A 27,192-nucleotide genomic window follows, 5' to 3' on the forward strand; every position below is an offset into this window, starting at 1 on the left:
TAACAGTTTCTGGCACATAGTAGGAGTTCAATAAATATTTGCTAAATGAATGGATAACAAATGAATAACAATAACCTTCAGCAGTGAGGGGAGCCTTTGTCGTGAAGCTTGCAAACCCTTTGAGCATGCTAGCTCCTGCCACTGTGTTTTCTGTTAATCGTCACTCCATTCAGACTGACCTACCTGCATTTTTCCCACCATGCCACGCTGTCTCTGGCCTCTGAGCCTTTGTACATTCTGTTCCCTCTGTCTGCTCTTCCCTCCTATACAAAGATCCTGGAAACTCCTATTTACCCGTAAAAGTGTTATGTTAGACATCTCCTCCTTCGAGAAGCTTTTCCATCATCTGCTGCTCCCAGCCCACGGTGAAGGGCCTCCTCCTCCTGTTCTCTGAGGACATTGGATTCCCTTCACCTCACTCATCACACGGTGCTCTGAAATAGCTGGTTATTCCTCTGTCTTCAGGACTATAAACCCCATGTGGGCAGGACCAGGTCTTCTTAATGATGGCATCCCTGGACTACCATAGGGGCAGGGATGACACACCCATAGGTGGGTGCTTAGCAGTTATGTAAAGGCTGAGTGTTGGGATTGAGGAATATGACTGGAGGCCAATGGACTAGAGGAGCTCAAGGTTTGCCCTCTTTCTCTGACCACACATGAATCGAAATCTGTGAAAATTCAGGGACAATGTGGGCCCTGGGTGGATTTGGAGAAGTGGAGAGTGGATGCAGTGTTTGGGATCACATACATCCTCCTGCTACTACCAACCTCAACACAGTGAGGAGAGCTCCTGATTGAGGCCAGAATGCTGGCATCTCTCTCAGCTTCTCTGTGACATCAGAAGGGCTGGGCTTCCCTTTTTTCTGAATACCTTTCTACACATTGGGGCTCCTAGTGAGTTGTGGAGGAATGGAACTGATGTCTCCAGCTCTTCAGGAAATGATCCAGGGGTCTTAGCGGACCATAAGGGAAGTATAGCACATCAGCCATATAATACAGCTGGTGGAGGAGAAAAATGAATACATAAAATCTACATGTCATCTTGAAGTCAGTCCTTATTACAAAAAAGGAATCCAACCACTGGCTTCATGCCTTATTCTGGCTCCATTTTTGGCTATTGCATTTTTAAAACGGACACACTAAGGATACTGCAGAGATAATCAAACTGAATTGTATCACAGAAAACTGTGGAAAAAACAAGTCTGCAGATGAAATGGTTAAATGGTCACTGTCATATTACATTGCTATGGTTAATATATCTGACATTTAACTTTTTAGGGCCATTTTATCTGTTGTTTAATTTGTTCCTCATCACTAGTCCTGCCTGAATGTGAATATTTACCAGACAATCAAGACTAGGGTCCTCAATGCAGGATACTGGTTGGCATTGCTCTCTCTGGCTGCCAGATCTGTGATACTGAAGTGAAGGCTTCTGAGGATGCTTTCAGGTTTGATTTTGGCTGAGGTAATATTAACGAAGTGCCTGACACTTGTGATGCTCAGAAAATTCGTTTCCTTTCCCCTTTTTGCAGCACATTTCTACCCAAGGGACCGGTATTTGCTGGTGAGAGGGAGTATCTCTTAATCCTTTGCAGCCGTTTCCTTGGATTCTGGCTTGGGTCTCACTGTAGTTCTGTCTAAACATGGCTTGCTGGATCCCAAGTGTCCTACTTAGCAGCTGTGTGACCTTAGGCAAGTTACATGGGCTCACGCTTCTCTGGGCTGCTCGTTCCTTGGAGGGGTGTTGTATTCCTTAGTGGTGACAGCAACCCTAGGGTGGGCTGGCATGGGGTGGGGGAGGATTGGTCTGGCAACCTCCAGGGCCTCTCTCTGAGCCCCAGTGGCAATGACTTTCAGTGGAGAGAACTACTTACCTTCAAGGGATCACTTTAGAACCTCAGAGTAGGATACGGAAATTTAAAAGTACATGGAAGGAAAATCCCTGCTATTTTAGTATATGGAGTCAAGGAGTAACACCTGCTCACAAGACTGGCTGGAGTAGTGGCTGCCCAGCGGAGATTCTGTACGGGAGTCTCTCTGGGGTGTGTCCTAGCTCTTGGAGACCCAGAGATCATTAGATGTTTAGGTTTGCCATGAGCAGATGTGGATTTGGTATTAGCAGCTTTTCCATGGGGATTGATGTGCCTAGTTTTGGGGATCCCTCTCAGAAAAGCAGCGGCTGGAAAATCAGCTCCTCGTCTACCCCAGCGAACTATGAAACAGCCCACATTTGTATGGAGTTCTCGGTTGTCACTGACTGTGCTCCCTGCTTCACATGCAAGCTCTCACGTGCTCTTCACAGCACCCCTGCTCAGCACATACTGTCATTAACCCCATTCTACAGGCAAGGAAACAGAGGCACAGAAAGGTAAAGGAAATTTCCTAAAGTCACACAGCTATTAAGTAGAACACTTGGGATTCAGACTTGCTTGAAACACTTGCAGGGACTGGAAGGGCCTGAGTTTGTGACCTTGGTTGGCCAGCATACCCAGATGGGAAGGCTCTGTCTCAAAAGATTTCTGCAGGATTGGCCACAATCATGCAAGAGAGCAGGGCAGGAGACTTGGGGAAGATACTGTTTTCATCTCAACCCTGCCGTTTCTCATCTATGTGACTCTGAGCAAGTTTCTTGCCCTCTGCGGCTTCTTTTCTTGAAATGGAAAAGATCCTGGACTTGCTGATATTGAGGCACCTACCAGTTCTGAAAGGTTTCGGGCCCCTTTTGAGGTCTGTGGTTGTAAGCACCCAAAGGTCTCCTTCCTTGCCTCCATATGTTGATAGCATTTCCCTCTCTCACTGCCCCTGATCAGTCCCCCGCTCTGCACACAAGGAGGCCAGGTCCCCACAAAGCCAAGTCCTGCTCATGGGCGTGGGGCATGTGTATGTGTTCTCAACCAGCCCCTTTACACTTTGTCCTTTCTAATTTCCCTCTGAGGACCCTGGACCCCCCCCCCCGCTTTTTTTTTTTTTTTTAACTCCTAAGCCTTCCTTCCTAAGAAGCCCTTTCTAAGGATTCTTCTTTTGGTCAGGAGAAAAACTACAGTTTCTCCTAAGCTGGTTCTGACTTGGATGTCAAGGACCAGTCTTACAGCAGCACAATGATCACACAACCGAGGCTTGTTTTCTGATTGCTTATTTTCTAAAGGGATGCACTAGGTTGGAAGGATTACTTGTAGTATGCCAGAGGATGACATCTGGAGACGAAGGGTCCCATGACAGAAGGAGCCTGAAGGTGGCGGCGAGAGGAGCTAGTTAGAGTGCCACACCGCGTATTCCAGGGAACACCTTTTTAGCATCTATGTCCCCTTCGACCATGTGGGGGTGGATATCCACATTCATTCCTGCATCCTTGCACAGCTTGAGCAAGGTCCGAATGTTCTCCTTGGACAACCTCAGGTATCTGTTCAAGAGAAGGCAAAAGAAGTCAGTTGAAGGTGGAGTCACAGCAGCTTCTAACTTTATTGAAAAGAGCTTAGATTTAAGCAGCAGTAAGTGTGGGTGCTCTGCAAGGGGCTGGCTCTCCCAGTCATCCGTGGAGCTGATAGAGACTTTATAAGACAGTGGGACACCCCACAAAGGAGGTGGGAGTTTGCATTGGTGTAACTCTTTTGGCAGTCAGTTGCCTCCAAAGAAAAAAACACTCATTATCTTTGACTCAGTAACCCCACTCAGGTTCTCGATGTATCCTAAGAAGAGAAGTCAATGGAAAGAAAAGCTATATAAATAAAAGATGTTCATTTTGGGATTGTCAACAACAGGAAAATGAGTAAATCCACTAACAGAGAAATAGTCAATCCGATAATGGACTACCTCATGTCAAGGAGCTTAATTAAAAAGCCATAGTTAGAATGGCATAAAGAAGATGGTGCCACATGGCTGTGACAGTACCAAGTGGTGAGAAAAGGCAGAATGTAAATTGTTATGTGATTTGTCACTGTCATGCGCGCATACACTGAGAGAGGCCACGGGCCGAGAAAGATACAGACAGTGGAAATAACCGCTGAGCAAAGTTGCAGGCATAGTGGAGAGCATTTGTTTCTTAATAATATCCACACAATTTAAAAATCAGATCATTGATCTAGAATATTAGCTAGAGCCCCAAAATTCTGATTGATACTGAAGAATGGGATCAATCCTATTTATACTGTGTGATCCAGAGAGCTTCTTTTTCTACCAGCAACCCTGACCTTGGTCCCAGCTTTAGTATAGAGTGTAGGCCCCTACTCAGGCTGCCTGCTGGTTGCTTACTTTGCCACAGACTATGGGAGAGGCGCTGTGTGTTGATATAATGTGATTTTCTGCCTGTTAGGAATGGCCACTGTTCTTTAAGGTCTTCCCAGAGCCTATCTGTTCTTATGGCCAGCTCAGACTCCCTCACCAGTTCCCACACTTGGACTGCTTTTTCCCTGATCAGCCTATGAGGGTCTCATGCATAAGTATATGGGGACACTTGTTAAGATCTCATCCTGGCCAAGCGCTGTGGCTCACACCTGTAATCTAGTGCTTTGGGAGGCCAAGGCAGGCGAACCACTTGAGAACAGGAGTTCAAGACCAGCCTGGGAAACATGGCAAAACTCCATCTCTACTAAAAATACAAAAATTAGCTGGGTTTGTTGGTGCACGCTTATGATCCCAGCTACTCAGGAGGATGAGGCACGAGAGTTGCTTGAACCTGGGAGCTGGAGGTTGCAGTGAGCCGAGATCGCATCACTGCACTCTAACCTGGGCGACAGAGAGACTGTCTCAATAATAATAACAATAATAATAAATCTCACTCTGAACCACTCCATTCTTTTCTTGGTTGTTTCTTGAATGGTTTCGTATGCTATCTCTTCAAATATTCTCTCCGCCTCTTTGGAGGGCAGGAGTCCTGTCCAAATCTCTTTTCCCCCACCATGGAACCCAGGTAGGCTGCTTGTTGCCCAGAGTCAATTAGAACCACATGGTCCATCTGAAAGCCATGGCCAAAGTCATCCAGTCATGGAACCAACCAGCAAGGGCAGTCTGCTGAGGTCTCTGCCTGTCCATCTTGAAGCCAGTTAACCTTCTGCCCATCAGTGAGCAGAGCAGGACTTTGTGATGGGGTTATTAGATCGCTAGACATTGGAGGCCATCTTAAACCTACAGATGAGTTTACTGATGTCAACCTTACAAGGATGATAACAACTACATTACTCTGTTGTCTTGTTTCTTTATTTGCTAAAGTTTCCGAACTTTGTCAGTTACAACTTTACGGTAAAGGAAAACACTGGGCAAGGGAGAAGGATTCTTGTTTTTGGAGGCGGGGGGGAGTCTGGGCTCCACTGCTGAAACCCAGAAAGCCCTGATAAACAGGACAGAGAGCAAGTGAGAAGGGAGACTCTTTGGGAAGAGCAGTAAATAGCAAATGGTTTCACACTTTGTTCATGATCCCTTAGACAGTCTAAAAGCCCAAACATGCAGCAGGTAGGTCACTGGGGATGGTGGCTACCATCACCAGCAACTCAACCCCACAGTGCAAAGGATCGTAGGGAAATCTTCCTGTTAAGACAAAGCCACATTCTTTCCTTTTTGAGTAATATTGAAACAAATGGAAATATTGGGAGGGTTGTTGAAAGGTGTGGCATCAAAATGGCAGCACCTAAATGACAAGCCCATTCAGGCGATGGTCTACCAGCAGGTGAGCTGCTGAAGACCCACTGGCTTGAGCCCTGGAGCAGTCCTTTGGGACCAAAGGGCAGAGCTCAGCCACGCCAAGCCCCTACTCCTAGATCTTCAGGTTAAGCCAAGATGTTTGAGCCGGAGACAGGAGTAAGCAAAGCCTGTTCCAGGATCCCACCCCTCTGCCCAGGGGGTGGCAGCTCTCACCGGCAGCTCAGCACCTCCTCTGGCTTCAGCATCCTTATGGTTTCCATCTTAGGCTCGGTGCTTTTCTCCATGAGGCTCTTTAGCTTGCGTTCATAAGCCGTGTCAGGCATCTTGTTGGACCAGTCTCTCACGAAGATTGCCCTCCGGCTGCTAAAGGTACCGTCCTGTAACACGGGATCTAAGACAACGCTTTGTCGACGGAATGGGTTTGGCCGCTGAGTAGACTCTGGGTCGACTGCATCCTTGATATCTGTATCTGAAATTGGACAGATGTCATCAAAGAGTTAGATCATGGGAGGCTTGAGAGGTGGGGTAGGCAGGAAGGGGATGAAGGCTGGAGGAATGCATGGACTTCAAACAGTACCTGTTCTGAGATATGAGGTCTTTTCATGGCTTTCACAGGTTCTCTACACCCCTTCCCCACTTTCTTTTTTTGAGACTGAGTTTCCTCACTCTGTGGCCCAGGCTGGAACGCAGTAGCACAATCATACCTCACCGCAGCCTCTATCTCACAGGCTCAGTGATCCTCATGCTTCACCCTCCCGTGTAGCTGGGCCTATAGGCACATGCCTCCACTCCTGACAAATTTTTATATTTTTGTAGAGATAGGGTTTTGCCATGTTGCCCAAGCTGGTCTTGAACTCCTGGGCTCAAATGGTCCACCTGCTTTAGCCTCCCAAAGTGTTGGGATTACAGGCGTGAGCCACCGCGCCTAACCCAGGTTCTCCTTCTTTGTTTGTTCAATCCTTTTTCCCCTCCCTCCTTTCTCCTTGCCTTGTTCCAACTCCCTTCCTTTCCCTCTTTCCCTCTTTCTGCTTCTTTCTGTCTGTTCTCTCCATCCTCCCCAGTGGGAGTTCCCCTAAGTGGAATGTGCCTAGAGGAGGTAACCTAGAGGATATCTTCTGATATCCCAGGGAAGGTATCAGAAGAGAAAAGTTTTGAGCTGGGTTTGAAAGGGCCAATAGTTGATCAGTTAGAAAAGGAAGGAAAGGATCACAGGCAGAAGAACAAAATGTGTGAAGGCACAAATACACGAAATGAAATGATGAGTGTCTGATGTGACCCAAATATGGGGCTTGTACCAAACAAAATGTTGTTGGACTTGCAGGGGTGCCCAACATTTTGGCTTCCCTGGGCCACATTAGAAGAAGAATTTTCTTGGGCCACACCTAAAATACACTAACACTAATGATAGCTGATGAGAAAAAAAAAAAAAAAAAATCAAAAAAAAACCTCATAATGTTTTAAGAAAGTTTACAAATTTATGTTGAGCCACATTCAAATCCATCCTGGGTCCCATGTGGCCAGTGTGAAGGTTGGACTAGAGCTTGGACACCTTAATATTTTTTTCTTGCTAAATTTCCTTCTAAGTGTTTTATGTATTTTTACTCAGGAGGATGGAATATTTTGTACTCATTTCCATTTCTAACTGGTATGACAAGCATATAGAGAAAAGTCTACCGTTTGTTTTTTTTTCTTGAGATGGAGTCTCGCTCTGTCACCCAGGCTGAAGTGCAGTGGTGTGATCTCAGCTCACTGCAAGCTCCACCTCCTGGGTTCACGCCATTCTCCTGCCTCAGCCTCCCCAGCAGCTAGGACCACAGGTGCTCGCCACCACGCCTGGCTAATTTTTTTGTATTTTTAGTACAGATGGGGTTTCACCGTGTTAGCCAGGATGGTCTCAATCTCCTGACCTCATGATCTGCCTGCCTCAGCCTCCCAAAGTGCTGGGATTACAGGCGTGAGCCACCATGCCTGGCTAAATATACTGTTTTTTAAAAACTATATTTGTCAGCTGGGCATGCTGGCTCATGTCTATAATTCCAGCACTTTGAGAGGCAGAGGCAGGTGGACCATTTGAGCCCAGGAGTTCAAGACTAGCCTGGGCAGCATGGATTGAGGCCAGGAGTTCAAGGCTAACCTGACAAGACTAACAAAGTGAGACTCCATCTCTACCAAAAAAAAAAAAAAAAAATTAGGGGTGTGGTGGCACGTGCCTGTCGTCCTAGCTACTTGTGAGGCTGACTTGGGAGGACTGCTTGAGCCCAGGAGGTCAAGGCTGTGGTGAGCTATGATCACACCACTGCACTTCAGCCTGGGTGACAGAGCGAGAGACCCTGTCTCAAAAACAAACAAACAAACAACTATATTTGTCTAGTATACCAGCAACCGCAGTAAATTTTATTACTTTTTAACTAGAATTTCATGAGTTTTGCAGATATACAATCATATTAGGGGGAAAAAATGAATGTATCATTCCTTTAATATTTATCAAAATTATATATTCTTTTTAATATATATTACATTTGACAGACCCTCTAAAACATTGCCAATAATGATGATAGGGATTAAGCCTCATTTTGTTCCCGATTTTAAGTAATTTGGGCATTGCATCTTTTAGAATGATATTTGCCCCTATTTGGGGTATATGTTTTATCATATTTTAGTGGTTTATCCCTGGTTAACATAGAGTTTTTACTGGTGATAATTGCTTGATTCTACTCATTGCATTTTTTTTTTTTGCCATCTACTAATATAATCACATTTTTTCCTTTAATATGTTGATGTAATAAATTGTGTTCTTAGATATCCTGATAATGAACCACTTCTTACCTGCTGTAATAAAGCCCACTTGTTCATGGTGGAATTCATTTCAGACATTGTACATGTGATGTATTTTCATACATTGAGTATATTTGCTAAAAATTTCTAGATTTTCACATTTATATTATTGTGAGATTGGCCAACTTTTTTGGTATAAGTTTTAATATTAAAGTTCTGCATTAATTTAATAGCTTGTTAAATTAGTGCAGAAATGTCTATATTTTATACAGTCTGTAATAGTTGAAGTAACGTTAAAATTATTTGCTCTTTAAATGTTAAAACCTTGCATGAAACCATTTGTCTTAGTGCCATTTTTTAGTGGAAAAATGTTAATTATTTTTCAACCTTCACTGCAGAAATTGCCCTATTCAATTTTTCTGCTCTTTATTGTACCAATTTTGATAATATATAGTATAATAGAAAATCATCCATTTCCTTTAGGTTTTAAAATGTATTGTATATTGTATAGAGGTATAGTATTCTATTACAGTTCTTTTATTTTATTTACATCCTTTCTCATATAAAATCTTGTATATTTTTACTCTTCCTTTTAACAAGGCTTATGATTACTTCATAGCAATTGCTTTCATGTCACTTGCTTTTTCAAAAAGCTAGCTTTATACTTAGGCTTTTAACAACTTTTGATCTTGATATTATTCATTAACCCCAGCCAGTATTTAATATATTAATTTTCTCTTTTTCATAATTCTTCTACTTACTAAATTAATAAAAGTGTTGGCAATTTCTTTTATTATGTGTTTTATAAAGAATTATTACTTTTAGTTTTTACCGTACATTTTCTTCTGAGCATACATTTTGCCTTTGTCTCATAGGTTTTGGTATGAAACAGGCTTATTTCATTAGTTATTTTCTTTGATACAAGCGTAATTTGGATGTATGTTTTTTAATTTCCAATTTTTAAAATTGAAGGTTATTTCTAATTGTTGGTTTGGGATGATGTAGGTAGCCCTAAAATATTTACTTTTGTGAACGTTAGTATTTTCTCTGTGATGAAGCACACAGGTGATTTTTGTAAATATTGTTTGGATATAAAAAAATACATGTTCTCTATTCAGATGTAAAGCTATGGTTTGTTAACTGCATAGTTACATTCTTCTATGTATTTCCTGTTATTGTCTATATGATCTTCTATTTGTTTCTGAAGGAGGTGTATTAAAACTTACTCCCATAGTGGGGAGAATGGGAGGGACATATGGGTTGAAAGGCTACCTATTCAGTTACTATGCTATGTTAGTCTGTTCTCACGCTGCTAATAAAGTTGTACCTGAGACTGGGTAATTTATAAAGGAAAGAGGTTTCATTGACTCACAGTTCCACATGGCTGAGGAGGCCTCACAATCATGGCAGAAGAGCAAGAGAGGTCTTACATGGCAGCAGGCAGGAAGAACTTGTGCAGGGGAACTTCCATTTATAAAACCATTAGATCTCAAAAGACTTATTCACTATCACGAGAACAGCATGGGAAAGACCTGCCCCCATGATTCAATTACCTCCCACCAGTTTCTCCCACAACACTTGGGAACTGTGGGAACCACAATTCAAGATGAGATTTGGGTGGGGACACAGCCAACCCACATCACATGCTCACTACTTGGGTGATAGGATCATTTATGCACCAGGCGTCAGCGACACAGAATTTACCCATGTAACAAACCCGCACATGTACTCCTAGAACCTAAAAGTCAAAAAATAAAAATAAAATAAAATGGACCACCATAACTGTATCTTTAACAGGTTCTCCCTGCATTTCTAAATGTCTTGCTTTATTTATTTAGCTTCTACATTTTTTGATGCATGTAGGTTTATGGTTATTACTTATTCTAACATTTAAAAAGGTCTCTCTTTTACTCTATGTGTTTCTTTTAGCCTCAATTCTAACTCACCTACTTGCACTTCCTTGTTGTTTCTTTGCTTTTCCTTTTGTCATCAACCTTTCTATCTCACCTGGTTTTAAATGTTTATCTAGATTTTGATTTTAAATTACTTGCCAATATGTTGTTTCTAGTCTCTCCTAGAGCATTTTCTGCAGATGAAAGAATGTACGGCTTATAAAAATCCCTAAATATTTCTGAATCTACAAATATAATTCATTCGTTTGATAGTGACTTATGTGAATTGGGGCAGTATTACGGGGGTTTTCATTCTTAGCAATGCATATGTGCTATTCCACTTCCAGGTTGATGGCAGGTTGATTTTTTTTCCCCTTGTAAGTAAATTATTCTATCTGTAAGCTTGTAAGATTTCATCGACAAAGTTTGGAAATTTTATCAGGATATTCCTAGTCGAAATGCATCTAGACCTCCTACAATTACATAAATGTGGAGACAGTGGCCTGAGGAGTGGGTGTGACCTGCCTAAGGTGTCGCAATGAGTTAGTGGCTGAATTAGGACTCTTTATGGCACATGGTGCTCTGGCATCGTAGCTGGTCCTTGACAGGGTGATAAGGTCAGGTGGCCTCAGCAGTCCGTTTGCATATGCAGGAAATTGGCGCTATGCTATGGGAGGATCATGAGCTGCACATCCTCTTTTACACAAATAAGGAAATTCCTTGGAGAAAGGGCAATTGCCTTTCCTGAAACATCTGATCCTCTTCCATGCAAGGTGGATCTCATGAAGGAAAGAGCAGTAGCAATATAAAAAGTAATGACAATTACACAGATTAGCTGACATGTGTTGAGTGACTCACATACCAGGCAGCATTCAAGGGCTTTCTGGCAGTGGGGGCACATCAGTCTCACAACCATGTCATGTCCATTTGACAAAGGAGAACACTAGAATCAGAGGGATTAGGTAATGTGGTCAAGATGCCACAGATTATCAGTGGTGAACTGAGGACCTGAGCCTACATTGTCAGAGCCTTTTTCTGGAAGCCTGTCGTGGCCACTCTTTTGGACAAAAATGACCCACATTCCTGGGTTTGTGGCTGAAGAGATAGGTTATATTTCTAGTGAGCCATGTTCAGGACACCAGAAGCTCACTCTGTGCTCGTGGAGACAAAAGTGGGTATGGCTTTCTGGCCCTGTGCCTTAGGGGATATATCCTTGGCCTGGTGTCTACACAATATCCTGGACATAGGTGCCCATGGAGGGAATTCCCTTTCCCAGTCTAGCTACTCACACTTTACCAAGATTTACTTTGGCAAGGTGTTACAGTTGTTTTCCCAGGATCTTTTCCTGGCTCATAGCCAGAGCAAACTTTCTAAAATTTAAATTCAACTTAGTAATTTCCTTCGTAAAACTTTTCAGTGACTTGTTATTGCATTCAATGAGGTTTAAGTTTTGGAAAGGCCAATTTGAGACTTCTGCTTTCAGTCAAGATGGGGTAGCAGGGATTGGATTTATCCTTCCACCTTAAGCAATTAAAAAACTGGGCATGTTATATGAAATAGCAGTTTTTAGACATTGGACAACACGCAACATAGGGCAGTGATCCTTGAGTGAGGGAAAAGAAATGAGGGGAGCCTCATGATTGCCCCAGCCTTCAGTTGGAAGATGCTTCCAGGTTGCAGCATGGGGTTGCAGGGAAGCCTAGACAGAGCCTAGGAGTCCCTTTGAGTTGAGGAGAGAGACCAGATAATTTAGGTAAACTGTAAGAGCTAGAACAACAGGAAAAAGCTGCACCAAGAACTGCAGAGTTATGCAGATTCCCCTCAGCTGAGGACTAGCCGGAACAAGCCAGAAAAGAAAGTACTCCAGTGAAAGAATTGGTAGACAAGAATACGGCAACAGCTAGTATGGCATACTCCTGTTATGCCCTCCAAGGCAAGGTCACATTAAGAAGAGACACAGAAGATTTAAAATGACCCAAATTGAAATTCTAGAGATGAAAATGACAATGTTTGAAATGAAAAATTCTATTGGATGGAATTAACAGCAGATTCGGTATTGAAGAAGAAAGGATTAGTGGACTTGAAAGTATAGCACAAGAAACTGTACAAGATGAAACACAAAGAGAAAAGACTGAAAGATGAAGAAAAACACAAGATGAATTTTGGGACTTTAAATATGTGTAATTTGGGTGCCTGAAAGAGAGGGGAGAGAATGGAGAAATGAAATAAATTTATGAAGAAATAATGGCCAGCAAATTGGTAAAATTTGATGAAAACTGTAAACCAAGAATTTCAACAAACCCCAAATACAAACACAAGAAACATTAAGCAAATGACACTAAGGCACATCATAAGCTCCTTTCTTAAAAGAAAATCTTAGAAGCCAGATGAAAAAAATACTTTACAGAGGAACAAAAATTAGGAAGAGAGTCAGCTTCCCATTGCAAACAAGCCAGAGGATGGTAGACCAAACTTTAAAGTATTGGATGAAGAAAGGTGGACAATCTAAAATTCTACACTCAGCAAAAGTGTCTCTCAGAAACAAAAGTGAAATAAAGACCCTTCTGGATACACAAAAGCTATACGAATTTATTACCAACAAAGCCACACCACAAGATACATTAAAGGAAAATCTTCAGGTAGAAGGAAAATTATTCCAGACAGAAATCTGGATCCAATGAAGAGCACTGGAAATGTTAAATGCGTGAGTAAACACAAAAGTCTCTTGGAAATGTAATTGCTTAGGGCAAAAATCATAACACTTGTGGGATTTATAATATGGAAAAATACAATGTGTGGCAACAACAGCACGTAGAAGGGGAGAGGAGAAATGGAAGTATACTCTCGTAAGGCTCTTATGCTTTACGTAAAATGAAGATAGACTGTGCTAGTTTAAAGATGTATACTATATACATTAACATCATCACTAAAACGATTTTGTGTTTTTTTAATATGGAGTCTTGCCCTGTCTCCCATGGTGGAGTGCAGTGGGGTACAATCTTGATTCACTGCAATTTCCGCTTCCCAGGTCTAAGCGACTTTCCTGCCTCAGCCTCCTGAGTAGCTGGGATTACAGATGTGCGTCACCACACTTGGCTAATTTTTGCATTTTTTTTTTTTTTTTTGAGATGAAGTCTCACTCTGTTGCCCAGGCTAGAGCACAGTATCACGACCTCGGCTCATTGCAATCTCTGCCTCCTGGATTCAAGTGATTCTCCTGCCTCAGCCTCCTGTAGCTGGGACTACAGGCACGTGCCACCATGCCTGCCTAATTTTTGTATTTTTAGTAGAGACGGGGTTTTGCCATGTTGGCCAGGCTGGTCTCGAACTCTTAACCTCAGGTGATCCACCCACCTCCGTCTCCCAAAGTGCTAGGATTACAGGCGTGAGCCATCACACCCGGCTGCAACAAAGAGTTGTAACTAGGAAGCTAATGAAGGAGATGAAATGAAATCATAAACAATATTTGGTCTAAAAGAGGGTAGGAAAAGAAGAAAGAGAAAGCAAAGAATAGATGGAACAAGCTAGAAACACATGTGAAGATATGTGTTGTTTAATTTCCACATATTTTTAAATTTTCTAATTGTTCTCATTTTATTGACTTTTTGTTTTATACCTTTGTGGTAAGAAAAGATAGTTAATATAATTCTAGTCTTCCTGAATTTGTTAAGATGTGTTTTGTGCAGTGCAATAAAATTAGAAATCAAGACCAAGAAAATCACTCAAAACCATACAATTTCGCTGGGCACAAGGGGTATGCCTATAATTCTAGCACTTTGGAAGGCCAAGTAGGGCAGATCACTTGAGCTCAGGAGTTTAAGACCACCCTGGGTAACATGTCAAAACCTCATCTCTACAAAAAAATACAAAAATTAGCTGGTCATGGTGGTGTGCACCTGTAATCCCAGCTACTTGAGGGGCTGAAGTGGGAGGACTGCTTGAGCATGAGATGTCTATGCTGTAGTGAGCCACGATCCTGCCACTTCACTCCAGCCTGGGTAACAAAGTGAGACCTTATCTTAGGAAGAAAAACCCCATACGATTTCATGGAAATTAAATAGCCTGCTCCTGAATGACTTTTGGGTAAATAATGAAATTAAGGCAGAAATCAAGAAGTTATTTCGAACAAATGAAAATAAAAATACAATATACCAGAATCTCTGGGACACAGCTAAGGTAGTATTTAGAGGGAAAGTTATATCACTGACCACTCACATCAAAAGGTTAGAGAAATCTCAATTTACCAACCTAACATCACATCTAAAAGAACTAGAGAACCAAGAGCAAACCAACCCCCAAACTAGCAGAAAACAAGAAATAACCAAAATCAGAGCTGAACTGAAGGAGACTGAGACACACACACACAAAAGCATTTATAAGATCAAGGAATCCAGGAGTTGTGGGTTTTTTTTTTTTTTCTTTTTACTTTTTTTCTTAATACAGATAGGATCTCACTATGTTGCCCAGGCTGGTCTTGAACTCCTGGGCTCAAGGCGTCTGCCCCTCTTGGCCTCCCAAACTGCTGGGATTACAGGTGTGAGCCACCACAGCCGGCCTGGTTTTTTGAAAGAATTAATAAAACACATAGACTGCTAGCTAGACTAATGAAGAAGAAAAGAGACAGGATCCGAATAAACATAATTAAAAACTACAAAGGAGATATTACCACTGACCCCACAGAAATACAAATAACCATCAGAGAATATTACGAAAACCTCTCTGTACACAAGCTAGAAAATCTAGAAGAAATGGATAAATTATTGGACACATACACCCTCTCGAGACTGAACTGAACCAGGAAGAAACTGAATCCCTGAACAGACTAATAATGAGCTGCAAAATTGAATCAGTAATTAACCTACCAACAACAACAACAAAAGAAGCCCAGGACCAGATAGATTCACAGCCAAATTCTACAAGATGTACAAAGAAGAGCTGGTACCATTCCTACTGAAACTATTTCAAAACATTGAGAAGGAGGGACTCCTTCCTAACTCTTTCTATGAGGCCAGCATCATGCTGATACCAAAATATGGCAGGGACACAACAAAAAAAGAAAATGTCAGGCCAATTCCTTGAACATGAAAGCAAAAAGCCTCAACAAAATACTGACAAACCAAATCTGCACAAGAAAAGAAACTGTCAACAGAGTAAACAGACAACCTACAGAATAGAAGAAAAAAATTAAGCTATGCGTCTAACAAAGGTCTAATATCCAGCACCTACAAAGAACTTTAACAAACTTACAAGAAAGAAAAAACAAAAAAAAAAGTGGGCAAAGGACACGAAAAGACACTTTTCAAAAGAAGACATACATGCAGCCAACAAGCATATGGAAAAAAACCTCAACATCACTGATCATTAGAAAAATGCAAATCAAAACCACAATGAGATACCATCTCGCACCAGTCAGAGTAGCTATTATTAAAAAGTCAAAAAATAACAGATGATGATGAGGTTGTGGAGAAAAGGGAATACTTATATACTGCTGATGAGAGTGTAAACTGGTTCAACGATTGTGGAAAGCAGTGTGGTGATTCCTCAAAGAATTAAAAATAGAACTACCATTTGACTGAGCAATCCCATTACTAGGTATATACCCAAAGGAATATAAATCAGTTTACCATAAAGACACATGCACACTATGTTCACTGCAGCATTATTCACAAAAGCAAAGCATGGAATTGACTTAAATGTCCACATATGGTAGGCTGAATAAAGAAAATGTGGTACATATACAGTACGGAATACTATGCAGCCATAAAAAGAACAAAACCATATTTTTTGGAAGAACAGGGATGGAGCAGGAGGCCATTATCCTTAGCAAACTGATGCAGAAACAGAAAACCAAAGACTGCATGTTCTCACTAATAAGTGGGAGCCAAATGATGAGAACACATGGCCACATAGAGGGGAACAAAGGAAACTGGGGCCTACCTGAGGGTGGAGGGTGGGAGGAGGAAGAGGGTCAGGAAAAATAACTAATGGGTACATCACCTGGGTGATGAATAATCTCTACAACAAACCCCCATGACACAATTTACCTATGTAACAAATCTGCACATGTACTGCTGCACTTAAAAAAAATGACTTGTGGTCCAACATATGATCACTTCTGGAGAATATTCTACATACATTTGAGAAGAATGTGTATTATGGCGTGATGTGTAAACATATGTTAGGTCCATTTGGTCTACAGTTTTGTTCAAATCTGCTGTTTTCCTTATTAATTTTCTGTCTGCATGACCTACCCATTGTTGAGAGTGAAGTGTTAAAGCCCCCTACTATTATTGTGTTGCTGTTTATTTCTCCTTTCAGTTCTGTTAATTTTTAAAATATATTTAGGTACTCTGATGTTGAGTGAATAAATATTTTAATTGTTATGTCTCCTTGATGAATCAATCCCCTGTTACATAACAACCTTCTTTTTTTCTTGTGACAGTTTCTGACTTAAAATCTGATATTAGTATAGCCACTGATGCTCTCCTTAGGTTACCATTTGCATGGAATATCTTTTCCAATTCCTTCTTTTTCAGGCCGTGTGTGTCCTTAAAGCTCAAGTGAGTCTCTCATGGGCAGCATATAATTGGATCTCGTTTTTATTAAATTCGTTCAGCCAGTCTATGTCTTTCAATTGGAGCATTTAATCCATTTATATTTAAAGTAATTATCAATAGGTAGAAACTTACTGTCATTTTGGTCATTGTTTTTTGACTGCTTTGTAGTTTCTTTCTTTCTTTTTTTCCTCTCTTGATGTCTTCTTTTGTGATTTAATGAGTTTTTGGAGCAGTATGTTTTTATTTATTTTTCTTTCATTTATTTACTACAGGTTTGTTTTTTGTGGTTACCAGAAGGCTTGTACAAAACATTTTTTTATTTTGAGATGGAGTCTCACTCTGTCGCCCAGGTTGGAGTGCAATGGCATGATCTCAGCTCACTGCAACCTCTGCCTCCCAGGTTCAAGCCGTTCTCCTGCCTCAGCCTCCTGAGTAGCTGAGGCGCATGCCACCACATCTGGCTAAATTTTGTATTATTAGTAGAGATGAGGTTTCATCATATTGGCCGGGCTGGTCCTGACCTCGTGATCCACCCCCTCAGCCTCCCAAAGTGTTGGGATTACAGGCATGAGCCACCATGTCTGGCCATAAGACATTTTATAGTTATAACATTCTATTTTAAACTGGTAACAACTTAACTTAGATCATACACAAAAACTATACTTTACGCTCCACCTGTCATTTTAGGTTATTGATATAACAGTATACATATATTTTGTATTGTGTATCCATTAACAAATTATTATAGTTATAGTTAATTTTAATACATTTGTTTTTTAGCTTTTATACTAGAGTTGAAAGTCATTCATATATCACCATTATGATATTAGAGAATTTGAAATTTGACTATATATGTATCTTTACTAGTTAATTTTATACGTTCATGTGTTTTACATTGTTAATTAGTGTCCTTTTATTTCAGTTTGAGGAACTCACTTTGGCAGGTTCAATGGTGATGAAAACTCTCACTCTTTGGGAAAGTCCTTTCCTTTTATTTCTAAAAAACAGCTTTATCAGGTACAGTATCCTTGGTTGGCAGCTATTTTCTTTCAATATTTTAAATATTTCATTCCATTCTCTCCTGACCTGCAAGGTTTCTCCTGAGAAATCTACTCATAGTCTTGTGGGGGTTTCCTTGTGTATGACAAGTAGCTTTTTTTCTGCTGCTTTCAAAACTCTTTCATTGTCTTTGACTTTTGACAATTTAGTTATAATATGTCTTCGTGCAGACCTTTTGGTGTTCAACATATTTGGGGATGACTGGGCCTCATGAATCTTAATGTACATCTCTTTCCTCAAATTTGGAAACTTTACAGCCATTATTTCTTTCAATACATTTTATTATGCTATTCTCCTTCTTAGACTTCCATAATATGTATTGTTTCACTTGCTAGTGTATCATAAGTCTGTTGGCTTCCTTTATTCATTTTCAGTCCTTTTTTTTTTTTTTAACTCCTCTGACTGAATAATTTCAAATGACATGTCTTTAAATTCACTGATTCTTCTGTTTGATTGAGTCTGCCATTGAAGCGCTCTATTGGGTTTTTCAATTCAGACAACTTGGTCTTCAGCTCCAGGAACTGTTTTTTGGCTTTTTTTTTCCGATGGAGTTATGCTCTTGTTGCCCAGGCTGGAGTGCAATGGTGTGATATCGGCTCACTGCAACCTTTGCCTCCTGGGTTCAAGCAATTCTCCTGCCTCAGCCTCCTGAGTAGCTGGGATTACAGGCACACACCACCACGCCTGGCTAACTTTGTATTTTTAATAGAGATGGGGTTTCTCCATGTTGTTCAGGCTGGTCTTGAACTCCCAGCCTCAGATGATCTGCCTGCTTGGCCTCCCAAAGTGCTGGCCTTCTTTGGCTTTTAAAAAATGGTTTCTGTTCCATTGCTGAATTCATTTTGCCCAAGTATTGTTTTCCTATTGCATTTAGTTGTTGGTTTCCTTGTAGCTCAGTGAATGTCCTTAAGAGGATTACTCTGAATTATTTGTCAGTCAGTTCATAGAGCTGCATTGCTGTAGAATTAGTTATTGGAGCTTTATTAATTTATTTTAGTGGTGTGATGAAGAAACTCTACTTATTTGTTTATTTGTAGAGATGGGGGTCTCACTATGTTGCCTAGGCTGTTCTCAAACTTCTGGCCTCAAGTGATCCTCTTGCCTTGCCCTCCAAAAGTTCTGAGATTACAAGCATGAGCCATGCTGCCTGACTCAAAACTCACTTTAAATATAAAGGCATAAATAACTGAGGAAGGTCAATGTGGCAGTCATAGAGGTTGAAAGCAATTGGTGATTCTTATAGTGGATGAGGATCACGGTTAAGCTAAGATATTGGTTGTGGAAATGGAGAAGAAGAGAAAGAGATTAAAGATATTAAGGAGGCAGAAGCTACAGGACCCAGTCACTGGTCATGAAGGGACAGTGAGGCAGAAGTGATAGGATAGACTCTGACACCCAACTTCCACACTGAGATAGTAACATTTCCTGGGAAGGTGCATGTAATGTAATGTAATCAGGATGTGCTTTGCCTATGGCAACCCAAGCTAACATCGGGCATGGTGTATGTGACTATCTCTAGGCCCTTCCTAGGGGCTGCTTTGTTTTGAACTTGTCTGCCAATTCAGATCATACCCATTCGTTTTAGTCCTCTTGCCAGTCTACACAAGAGGCTCTCCTTACTGTGCCTAGGCTCAGCCCTGACTAGGTTCTGGGTGCCACATCTTGAGGCCCAGACTGTTCCAGATGCCGCCGAACACTTTTTGCACTTGGGCTGGCCCATTTGCAACCAGTGGTCATTTGTAACCCACTGGCCATTGGTCTTATTACATCAGGAGAGACAAGGCTTCTTCATTCTCCCATAGAGTGGATTCGACTTGAATGGTGGAAAGAAGGGAACTGCAGGGAACCAAATGGGTGTCAAGTCAACCTGACCTGCTGGCATCCTTGTGCAGTGAGATGGAAATAATTATTTAATCAGCTGGTATGGGTTTCTTTCAGGGAGTGAATTGTTTAAGAAAATGTCTTAATAGACTACTTTGAGTGTGGAACAAGACAAATGAAACATGGTTCTCTTCAAGTAAAAAGCCAATGGGAAAGTGTTAGGTGGAGAAGGAAGAACAGGGAGGAAAGAGAAGAGGAAAGAGAGAGGAAGAGGGAGAACTGAGCAGTACCAGGACTCGGGCGAGGAAAGCAAGGTGCCCAGGGTGCAAAATTTAAGGAAGCATTCACTCTCAGACTCACACTAGTGCATGATTTGCATCTGAGAGTGAGTGCTTCCTTAAATTTGGCGGCCTCAACTCCTGGCTTGCCTCGCCTTACCCAGTCTTGGAGTTGAGAAAAACATCAGGGGGCTACTTCCTGCAAAGACATGTAGCTAGGCAAAAATCTCCTGGTGGCAGGGTCGGATAAAGGACTTTGAAGAACAAGGGAGTCTAATCATCAACCTCTAATTTGTTTGCTGTATGATTCTGTGATGTAATTCTTTCCCTCTGTTGGCCCCAAGCCTTCAATAGAATGTATTTACATACAATGACTTCCATGTAAGAGGTTTCAGGAGAAATCAAAGAAACAAAATAGCAGCCACTGGAAGCAATATTTACAGAAGCTCCAGGGCCCAGCAGGACCAGGATTTTGGAGCCAGACATTACACTGGTAGTCACAGAAAGTTTGGGGAAGGTATGGGGCTTCCCATAAGGCATAAGGCAATCTAGTTTATTTTTTAAATAAACTTCAAATATTTTAGAATAATTGTGGTGTATTAGTCAAGTTTCCATCGAGGGTCAGAACTAATAGGATAGATGTATATATGAAGAGGAGTTTATTAAGGAGTATTAACTCACACGATCACAAGGTGAAGTCCCACAATAGGCAGTCTGCCAGCTGAGGAGCAAGGAAGCCAGTCCGCGTCCCAAAACCTCAAAAGTAGGGAAGCCAACAGTGCAGCCTTCAGTCTGTGGCCAAAGGCCTGAGAGCCCCTGGCAAACCACTGGTATAGATTCAAGTGTCCAAAAGCTGAAGAACTTGGAGTCTGATGTTCAAGGGCAGGAAGCATCCAGCACAGGAGAAAGATGAAGGCCAGATGACTCAGCAAGTCTGATCCTTCCAACTTCTGCCTGCTTTATTCTACCTGTACAGGCAACTGATTAGATGGTGCCCACTCAGGTTGAGGGTGGATTGGCCTCTCCCAGTCCACTGACTCAAGTGTTAATCTGCTCTGGCAACACCCTCACAGACACATCCAGGAACAATACTTTGCATTCTTCAATCCAATCAAGTTGACACTCAATATTAACCATCCCATATGGATTTACAGAAATGTTGCAAAGAAAATCAAGAGGATTCCTGTATATCCTTCATCCATTTTCCCTTAATGGTAACATCTTACGTCCATGACATGTTTGTCAAGACTAAGAAATTAAGATTTTTTTGTATATTATAGAACTTCTTCAGATTTCACCAGTAATGCCCCTCAAGTGCTATTCTAGGATTTAATCTGGGATCCTAAACTGCACTGAAAGCCGACTGCATTTAAATCTTAAAGGGAAGTGACTGCAATTTGGTCACAATGGCTTTGGTATATTAAATGAAAAGGGGAAAAAAAGATTTTGTCGTCTTTGTTGGGCACAATGGGGGCAATTTTATGTATGAGAATTGACAGCTTCTGCTTGGAGGCTCCTGTGTACTTTTCTCCCGGGCTAGTTGGAATCCCTTCCAGATTTCTCTTTTACCCTACACCTCTGTCCCAAGGGGCCTGACATAACAAATGCATCTGTTTTTCCAACACCACAATAAAGACCACCTGAAACTTTAGCAAAATTTTTACTTAGAAAAAAACCACTAATATTCATTCAGCACCTCCTCTTGGTCAGGCTAGTTACTTTTCATGCCTCATCTTGCTTAAACCTCACAACCATACTATGAGGCAGGTATTATTATCATCCCATTTTACAGATGAAAAACCAGACTCCAGAGGTGGAATAAGTTGTCCAGGATTATACAACTCTGAATTCCTTATAAAGTGGTAGAGCCAGGGTCAGGACCCAGGCAGTCTTTGAAATTGGGGATCTGGCACAGCCTAAACTCATTCCTTCCTAGAGGTGAGTAACTCCTGGCAAGTTTCAGGCCAGCAGGAGTGGTACCTTCTATAGTTGATATTGTCACAGTATCTGAATTAATTAGATGATTTGTAACTCATGATGTTGATGTCACCAAAATGGCTTCAGGAACCTGGACACATGAAGTTGGTTTCCTGAGAAGGGAACACTCAGGAGGGCCAGGGCCTTGACAGACATTCACCTCCTGTTCACGTCACATCCCGCTTGCCAAGAGCGACCCCAGGAGTGGTCCCTCCCAAGCCTCCACGCGGGCTTCTGACTCCTGTGTGCACAATGGTTGGATTGCGGTGGGTGCTACTGCTCTAAGGATGGCGTGAGCTTTCGCTTGCTCCTAAAGGAAGAGATTATGGAGGAGGATTCTGGCGGCTGGGCCAAGGTTTTTCCCTTACCAGATTTCTTGGGGCCATCCTTGACATAGCTGCCAGGGACCATGCTGAGGCGTTTTCCCTTTTGCTCCACTCCATAGAGCCTTCGGTAGGAGACTGCGTCCCTGTCCTTCCTGAACCTTTTTCCTAAGGCCTTGGAGGGAACAGGTGAGAAGTCACACCCCAGTTACAGGACCTGGCTCACCCTCCCCACCTCCATCCCAAGCAAACAGTGATTTCAAGGGTTTGCTAAAAGGGAGGCAAAGGCAACCAAGGAGAGAGCTTCCCCTGGCCCTGGCAGAGGTCGGAGGGGCAAGGTTTGCCCATGGGTGTTTGCTCACCAACGCCTCCCTCTTCTTCCCACCATATATCAGACGGGTCCCTGGGGGCCTTGGAAACATAGGCCCTTGGAGGCCATTAGGTCTGGGTGGGTCTGCCCTGTTAGCCGCCTGGCCAGAAATCTCCTGTCCCTCACTGAGCCATGGTGTTCTCATCTTCCAAGTGGTCTTCCTGAATGGTTTCAGGGGATAAATATGGGCGAGGGAGGATGTGACACTAGTGAAGAATGAAACTACAGGGAGGCAGCAATTGAGTAGCACAGCTGGACAGGGTAGGGAACGGTGGAGATTTTATATGAGTGTTAACGTGGGGCCAGAGTGAATTTCAGAGCCTTAAAATTTAGAAAGTAGGCAGACATTATACAGGAGAGAAGCAGGGACCCCCTCCTTCATTTGGAGACCCAGTGAGGGTGAGGGGAGGTTGGGGTCCGCATTACCTTCTGGGAAGTCTCCGTGGCCTTGTGGTTCCCTCCCCGTGCCGTCATGAGGCCTTTGCCTTTCTTCTCTTCCTTCTTCTCATTTCTTTTAAGGACTATCACCACTTTGGGCTTTTGCTTCTGAGAAGCCAAGGGAAGAGAGCCCTGCAGCCACCCCTGTGGGGACAGCGTCCCTTCCCTTTCCCCGAGGAGAAGGCTCCCAGGTGAGGGGCTGCCCCTCCCCTCCACAGGCTTCAGTGCACATACTCTAGGTCCGGTTGTCACTGTCCCTCTGCTTCTGGATGCACCCTGGTATACATGTCGCTGCCCACAGAGTGACGTTGTAAGCTTCAGGCCTGGTCCTGTTCCTCTCAACCTCAGAATCCATCAGGGGCTCCCCATCACATCCTCCCCTCCTCATAAGGGCCTCACTCCCTAGCCTGGTAAGAAGCCCCTCCAGCCTCCACGTGGCCTTACCAGCTGTGACTTTCCTGCCCCTGCCTCCAGTCTGGAGCCACAGGAAGGCTGCCCTGACTTTGAGCAGGTGCTGCTGATCCAGACCTCTGGGCCTTTGCTCAGCCCGGCCTCTCCCTTGGTCCCGGAGCACCCCAGGCACCCACCCCATCCAGTCTTCCTGGAGGGGTGGTCACCACTGACCTTGCCTTTCTCTTTCCCCAGGTATTCCTTACCACCTGCCCAAGAGCTGAGCACACCCTGCCGTGAATGGAGTTCCTTGTGCATGGCACATTCCTGGCCCTCCTGCTCTTACAGGGGATGCAGGGAGGGCAGTGTCATTAGGGATCTCCAGGGTCCCACAGTCCAGGAGCCCAGCAGAAGCACATAAAGGGCAGGCCACCCAGGAAGCATCCCGCCTAGTCTATAAGGAGGAGGGGTGGGTGCCAGAGTATCATGGGAAAAACTAAATAGACTGGGTCTCCTCTGGGAATGTACTGCTTATGGTTACAGGGAGACAGTGGCCTGGACTGCAGTCTCCAGGTCAGATTGCCCGGATTCCTGCTCTATCCACGGCTGAGAGCTGAGTGACCTTGGCAAGTTTCTGCTCTCTCTGTGGCTTAGTTTCCTTGTCTGAAAGGTGGGGATAATAGTAGGACCTACTTCATAAAGTTACTGAGAGCAATAACTGAATTATGACATGCATGTGCAATGCCCTCCATGAATTATCGGGGGTAGGTTATTATGCGGGGTGGGTGGAAGGGAAGTTTCCATAAGCCGTTTGGGAGTGTGGAAGGAAGCTGTCCTAGGCCCTGCTTCATGTTGCAAGTTACCTTCTAAGGAAGGTAATGCTAGTTAGCTTTGGGGTTTTGTTTGGCTTACTGGAGAAACAGTGCAACTCAGAACCAAGGCTGCATTTTCAGGCTATGAGGAACTAGGCTGACCCATCTCCTCCAGGGCAGCCCTTTCCACCATCCCCAGCTCAATCCTCAGCCTCCCCAGAAGAGTCACCTGAGTAGCTTCCCACACAGCTCCCATTTTGGGGAAGCTTGAGCAGAATCGACATGGCAATGCCTTAGACTTAAGGAAACTGCAACATTCACGGATTCAGCATCCTCCATGGCTGAGACTTCAGACCTCAGGGGTCTTTGCTGATGCCAAATGGATCACAAGGGGAAATACCATGAGCAGTCTGTTGTGGGGAGATCTGGATGGCCAGGCCAGACCCCAGGAGAGGAGGCCACAGAAGGCCCTGAGTGGTGAAGATAGACCCCAACCTTCTCACTAGAGGCTCCCCTGTCACCTGCTGCTGTCGGAGACCTGTCAGGACATGTCATCTTCCTCTTAGAAGCTTCTTTAAAAACCCAGATGCTTCTGGGAAAGGTAATGATGCTTGATGACTTAATTATATTTCCCATGTAAACTTTCTCCCTCTCTAGGTCCAAAGTTATTTACAATAAAAGCCACATTTAAGGTAAAGCTGTTAAAATGTGATTATTAGAATCTTATCCTGGTAAAAGGAGATAGACCTGAACATATTAACCATGGAAGTGAATGTAATTCCTGTGATCGATATTAAATTGAGTTTGGAGAGACCCAGAAGTCAAGCTTCCCCTTCGTCCCCAAATCAAGGCAGTGGGTAAGCGATCTGTAAATCATTAGCACCTTAGAGTAAAATATGTTTGTCAGATGAGTCTGATGGAATTGGCACTCAAGATCTTTCTGACTATAAATGGCTAAGTGGTATGGTTTGGATCTGTGTCTCTCCCCAAATCTCACGTCAAGTTGTAATCTCCAGTGTTGGAGGTGGGGCCTGGTGGGAGGTGATTAGATCATGGGGGCAGTTTCTCATGGTTTAACATGATTCCCCTTGGTAGTGTCATGAAGGAGAGAGTTCTCGTGAGATCCAGTGATTTAAAAGTGTGTGTGGCACCTCATCCTCCCACTTCTTGCTCTGGCCATGTGAAGTGCCTGCTCCTCTTTTGCCTTCTGCCATGATTGTAAGCTTCCTGAGGCCTCCCCAGAAGCAGAAACCCCTATGCTTCTTGTACAGCCATGAGCCAATTAAACCTTTTTTTTTTTTTTAATAAATTACCCAGTCTCAGGTATTTCTTTATAGCAGTGTGAGAATGGACTAATATAGTAAGTAAGTACATGAACAGAATGGAAGCTTTCCCCAAAGGCAGGTGCTGACCTGGATAAAGCAGAGGAAGTGGAGGCAGTTATGGGGAGTTGGCCCAGCAAAGCCCATGCATTTGGGAATTGGATAAATCTCAGTTTGAGCCCTGACTCTGCCCTTTATTACTTCTGTGAGTGCAATAAAATGACTTATTTTCACTTTCCTTATCCTTCAATTGGGGGTAAAAATAGCGCCTCCCTGGTAGCCTGACTGGGAGCAGTTGACCACATAACCCAGGTACAAATCTAAACACAGGGCCTTCACCACAATAAACATTAAAAGTTAGTGATGTGATGAGCATTGTCATTAGTAATGGCATTTTTTTACTCATTTTGCTCTAGGGTCAGGAGATTCAAGACCAGGTGGCATCTTCTGCAGAGGACACCACTTTCCAAAGACATGGCTTGGTTCTTCATAGATAATGGGTCTTGGGGGAGCTCTGGGAAAAACTGAGGCAAACTTGGTTGCTATACTTCTTGGAGAAAGAGGAAAGGGCAGGTTAGAACTAGCTCAATGTAGGGTAGAAAAGAGGAGGTATGTTAGCTGGAGTCGCAGTTGCAGTAATGGCAGTGAGGAATCAGAATGTTCTTTGATTCTGAAGGCATCACAAGGAGGGAAGAACTGAGGGCAGTAGGAAGATCCCATCCTGCAATACGGAGACCCAGAAGCCACTACCCCTTGGCTCTTCTAGAATTCTGACCTATACTAACATTTGCCCAGCTTGACTAAACTTTAGACAGGTTTCTTCCTGATGATAGGTCTTTGGCCTCCTTTTCCTTAGAACCTTTCCTCTAGAAAACTTGCATTTGTAAATTTTTTCTCTGCCCCTTTGAGATGTAAATTTCTCACCCTCTTGCTAGTTTTACAATCCAGGAATGTTTTTCTCAAGGACCTGGGAGGACCCTTTGAAATATAATCATCAAGAAAGATTGTACCCTGTCTCTCAGTCTTTGTGAGAGGATGGGAGCCTAACACTGATAAGTGCAAATTAGCAACACAGACAGCCTAATCATATTAACTAATTCCCCCACCCCATTGATGTCCTTGGGTACTTCTCACTAGCTTATCCCAGCACTTCAAAATTATCCCGCCTTTTGTTTCAGGAGAGTCAAGGCCAATCTCTCTCCCCTACTGCAACTATCTTGAGTAAAGTCTTCCTGCCATTTCTCTTGGATGGTACCCACCTCGGGAGCTTGTTTCTTCTTCCCCTGCCTCCGCTCCAGCCACTCCAGCACACGGGTGAGGTCAGACATGCGCCTCTCTTCGGCAGTCTTCCACATGGATTTCCTCTTTGTGGGCATTAAATCCTTCAGGTACACTGGTTGCTCTAACATTGTGGAGTCTTGCTAGTGGCTCGGGTGGGAGGTGGCTGGCACTCTCTCACTCTCTTGATCCCTTTATCTGGACTCAATGGCCTGGTGATGCAGAAGGTAAGGTGTGGCCTTCAGATGTGAACATAAAGGGCA

The 27,192-nt window shown here is 43.0% G+C and overlaps 1 protein-coding gene across 1 annotated transcript; it reads right to left on the reverse strand.

The window, feature by feature from the left end:
• Positions 1 to 3,102: 3,102 nt before the first annotated feature.
• On the reverse strand, positions 3,103 to 27,192 carry LOC105519276 (chromosome unknown open reading frame, human C16orf78). Its single transcript, XM_011952588.1, has 5 exons — positions 26,911 to 27,192; positions 23,116 to 23,235; positions 22,365 to 22,494; positions 5,851 to 6,106; positions 3,103 to 3,403 (listed from the first exon to the last, which is right to left on the reverse strand). Exons 1-5 carry the CDS (start codon positions 27,058 to 27,060, stop codon positions 3,256 to 3,258), a joined length of 804 nt encoding a protein of 267 aa, XP_011807978.1. The 5' UTR covers positions 27,061 to 27,192; the 3' UTR covers positions 3,103 to 3,255.

The sequence above is a fragment of the Colobus angolensis genome, unplaced genomic scaffold, assembly GCF_000951035.1.
Source record: "Colobus angolensis palliatus isolate OR3802 unplaced genomic scaffold, Cang.pa_1.0 Scaffold343, whole genome shotgun sequence".
Classification (NCBI taxonomy): domain Eukaryota; kingdom Metazoa; phylum Chordata; class Mammalia; order Primates; family Cercopithecidae; genus Colobus; species Colobus angolensis.

Excerpts from the sequence above, each read along its gene's own strand:
- LOC105519276 (XM_011952588.1), bottom strand. The coding sequence starts at position 27,060 with ATGTTAGAGCAACCAGTGTACCTGAAGGATTTAATGCCCACAAAGAGG. Across the intron at positions 23,236-26,910 it reads AGAAGAAACAAGCTCCCGAG|AAGCAAAAGCCCAAAGTGGT; the intron begins GTGGGTACCATC and ends TTGGCTTCTCAG. Across the intron at positions 22,495-23,115 it reads CCACGGAGACTTCCCAGAAG|GCCTTAGGAAAAAGGTTCAG; the intron begins GTAATGCGGACC and ends GTTCCCTCCAAG.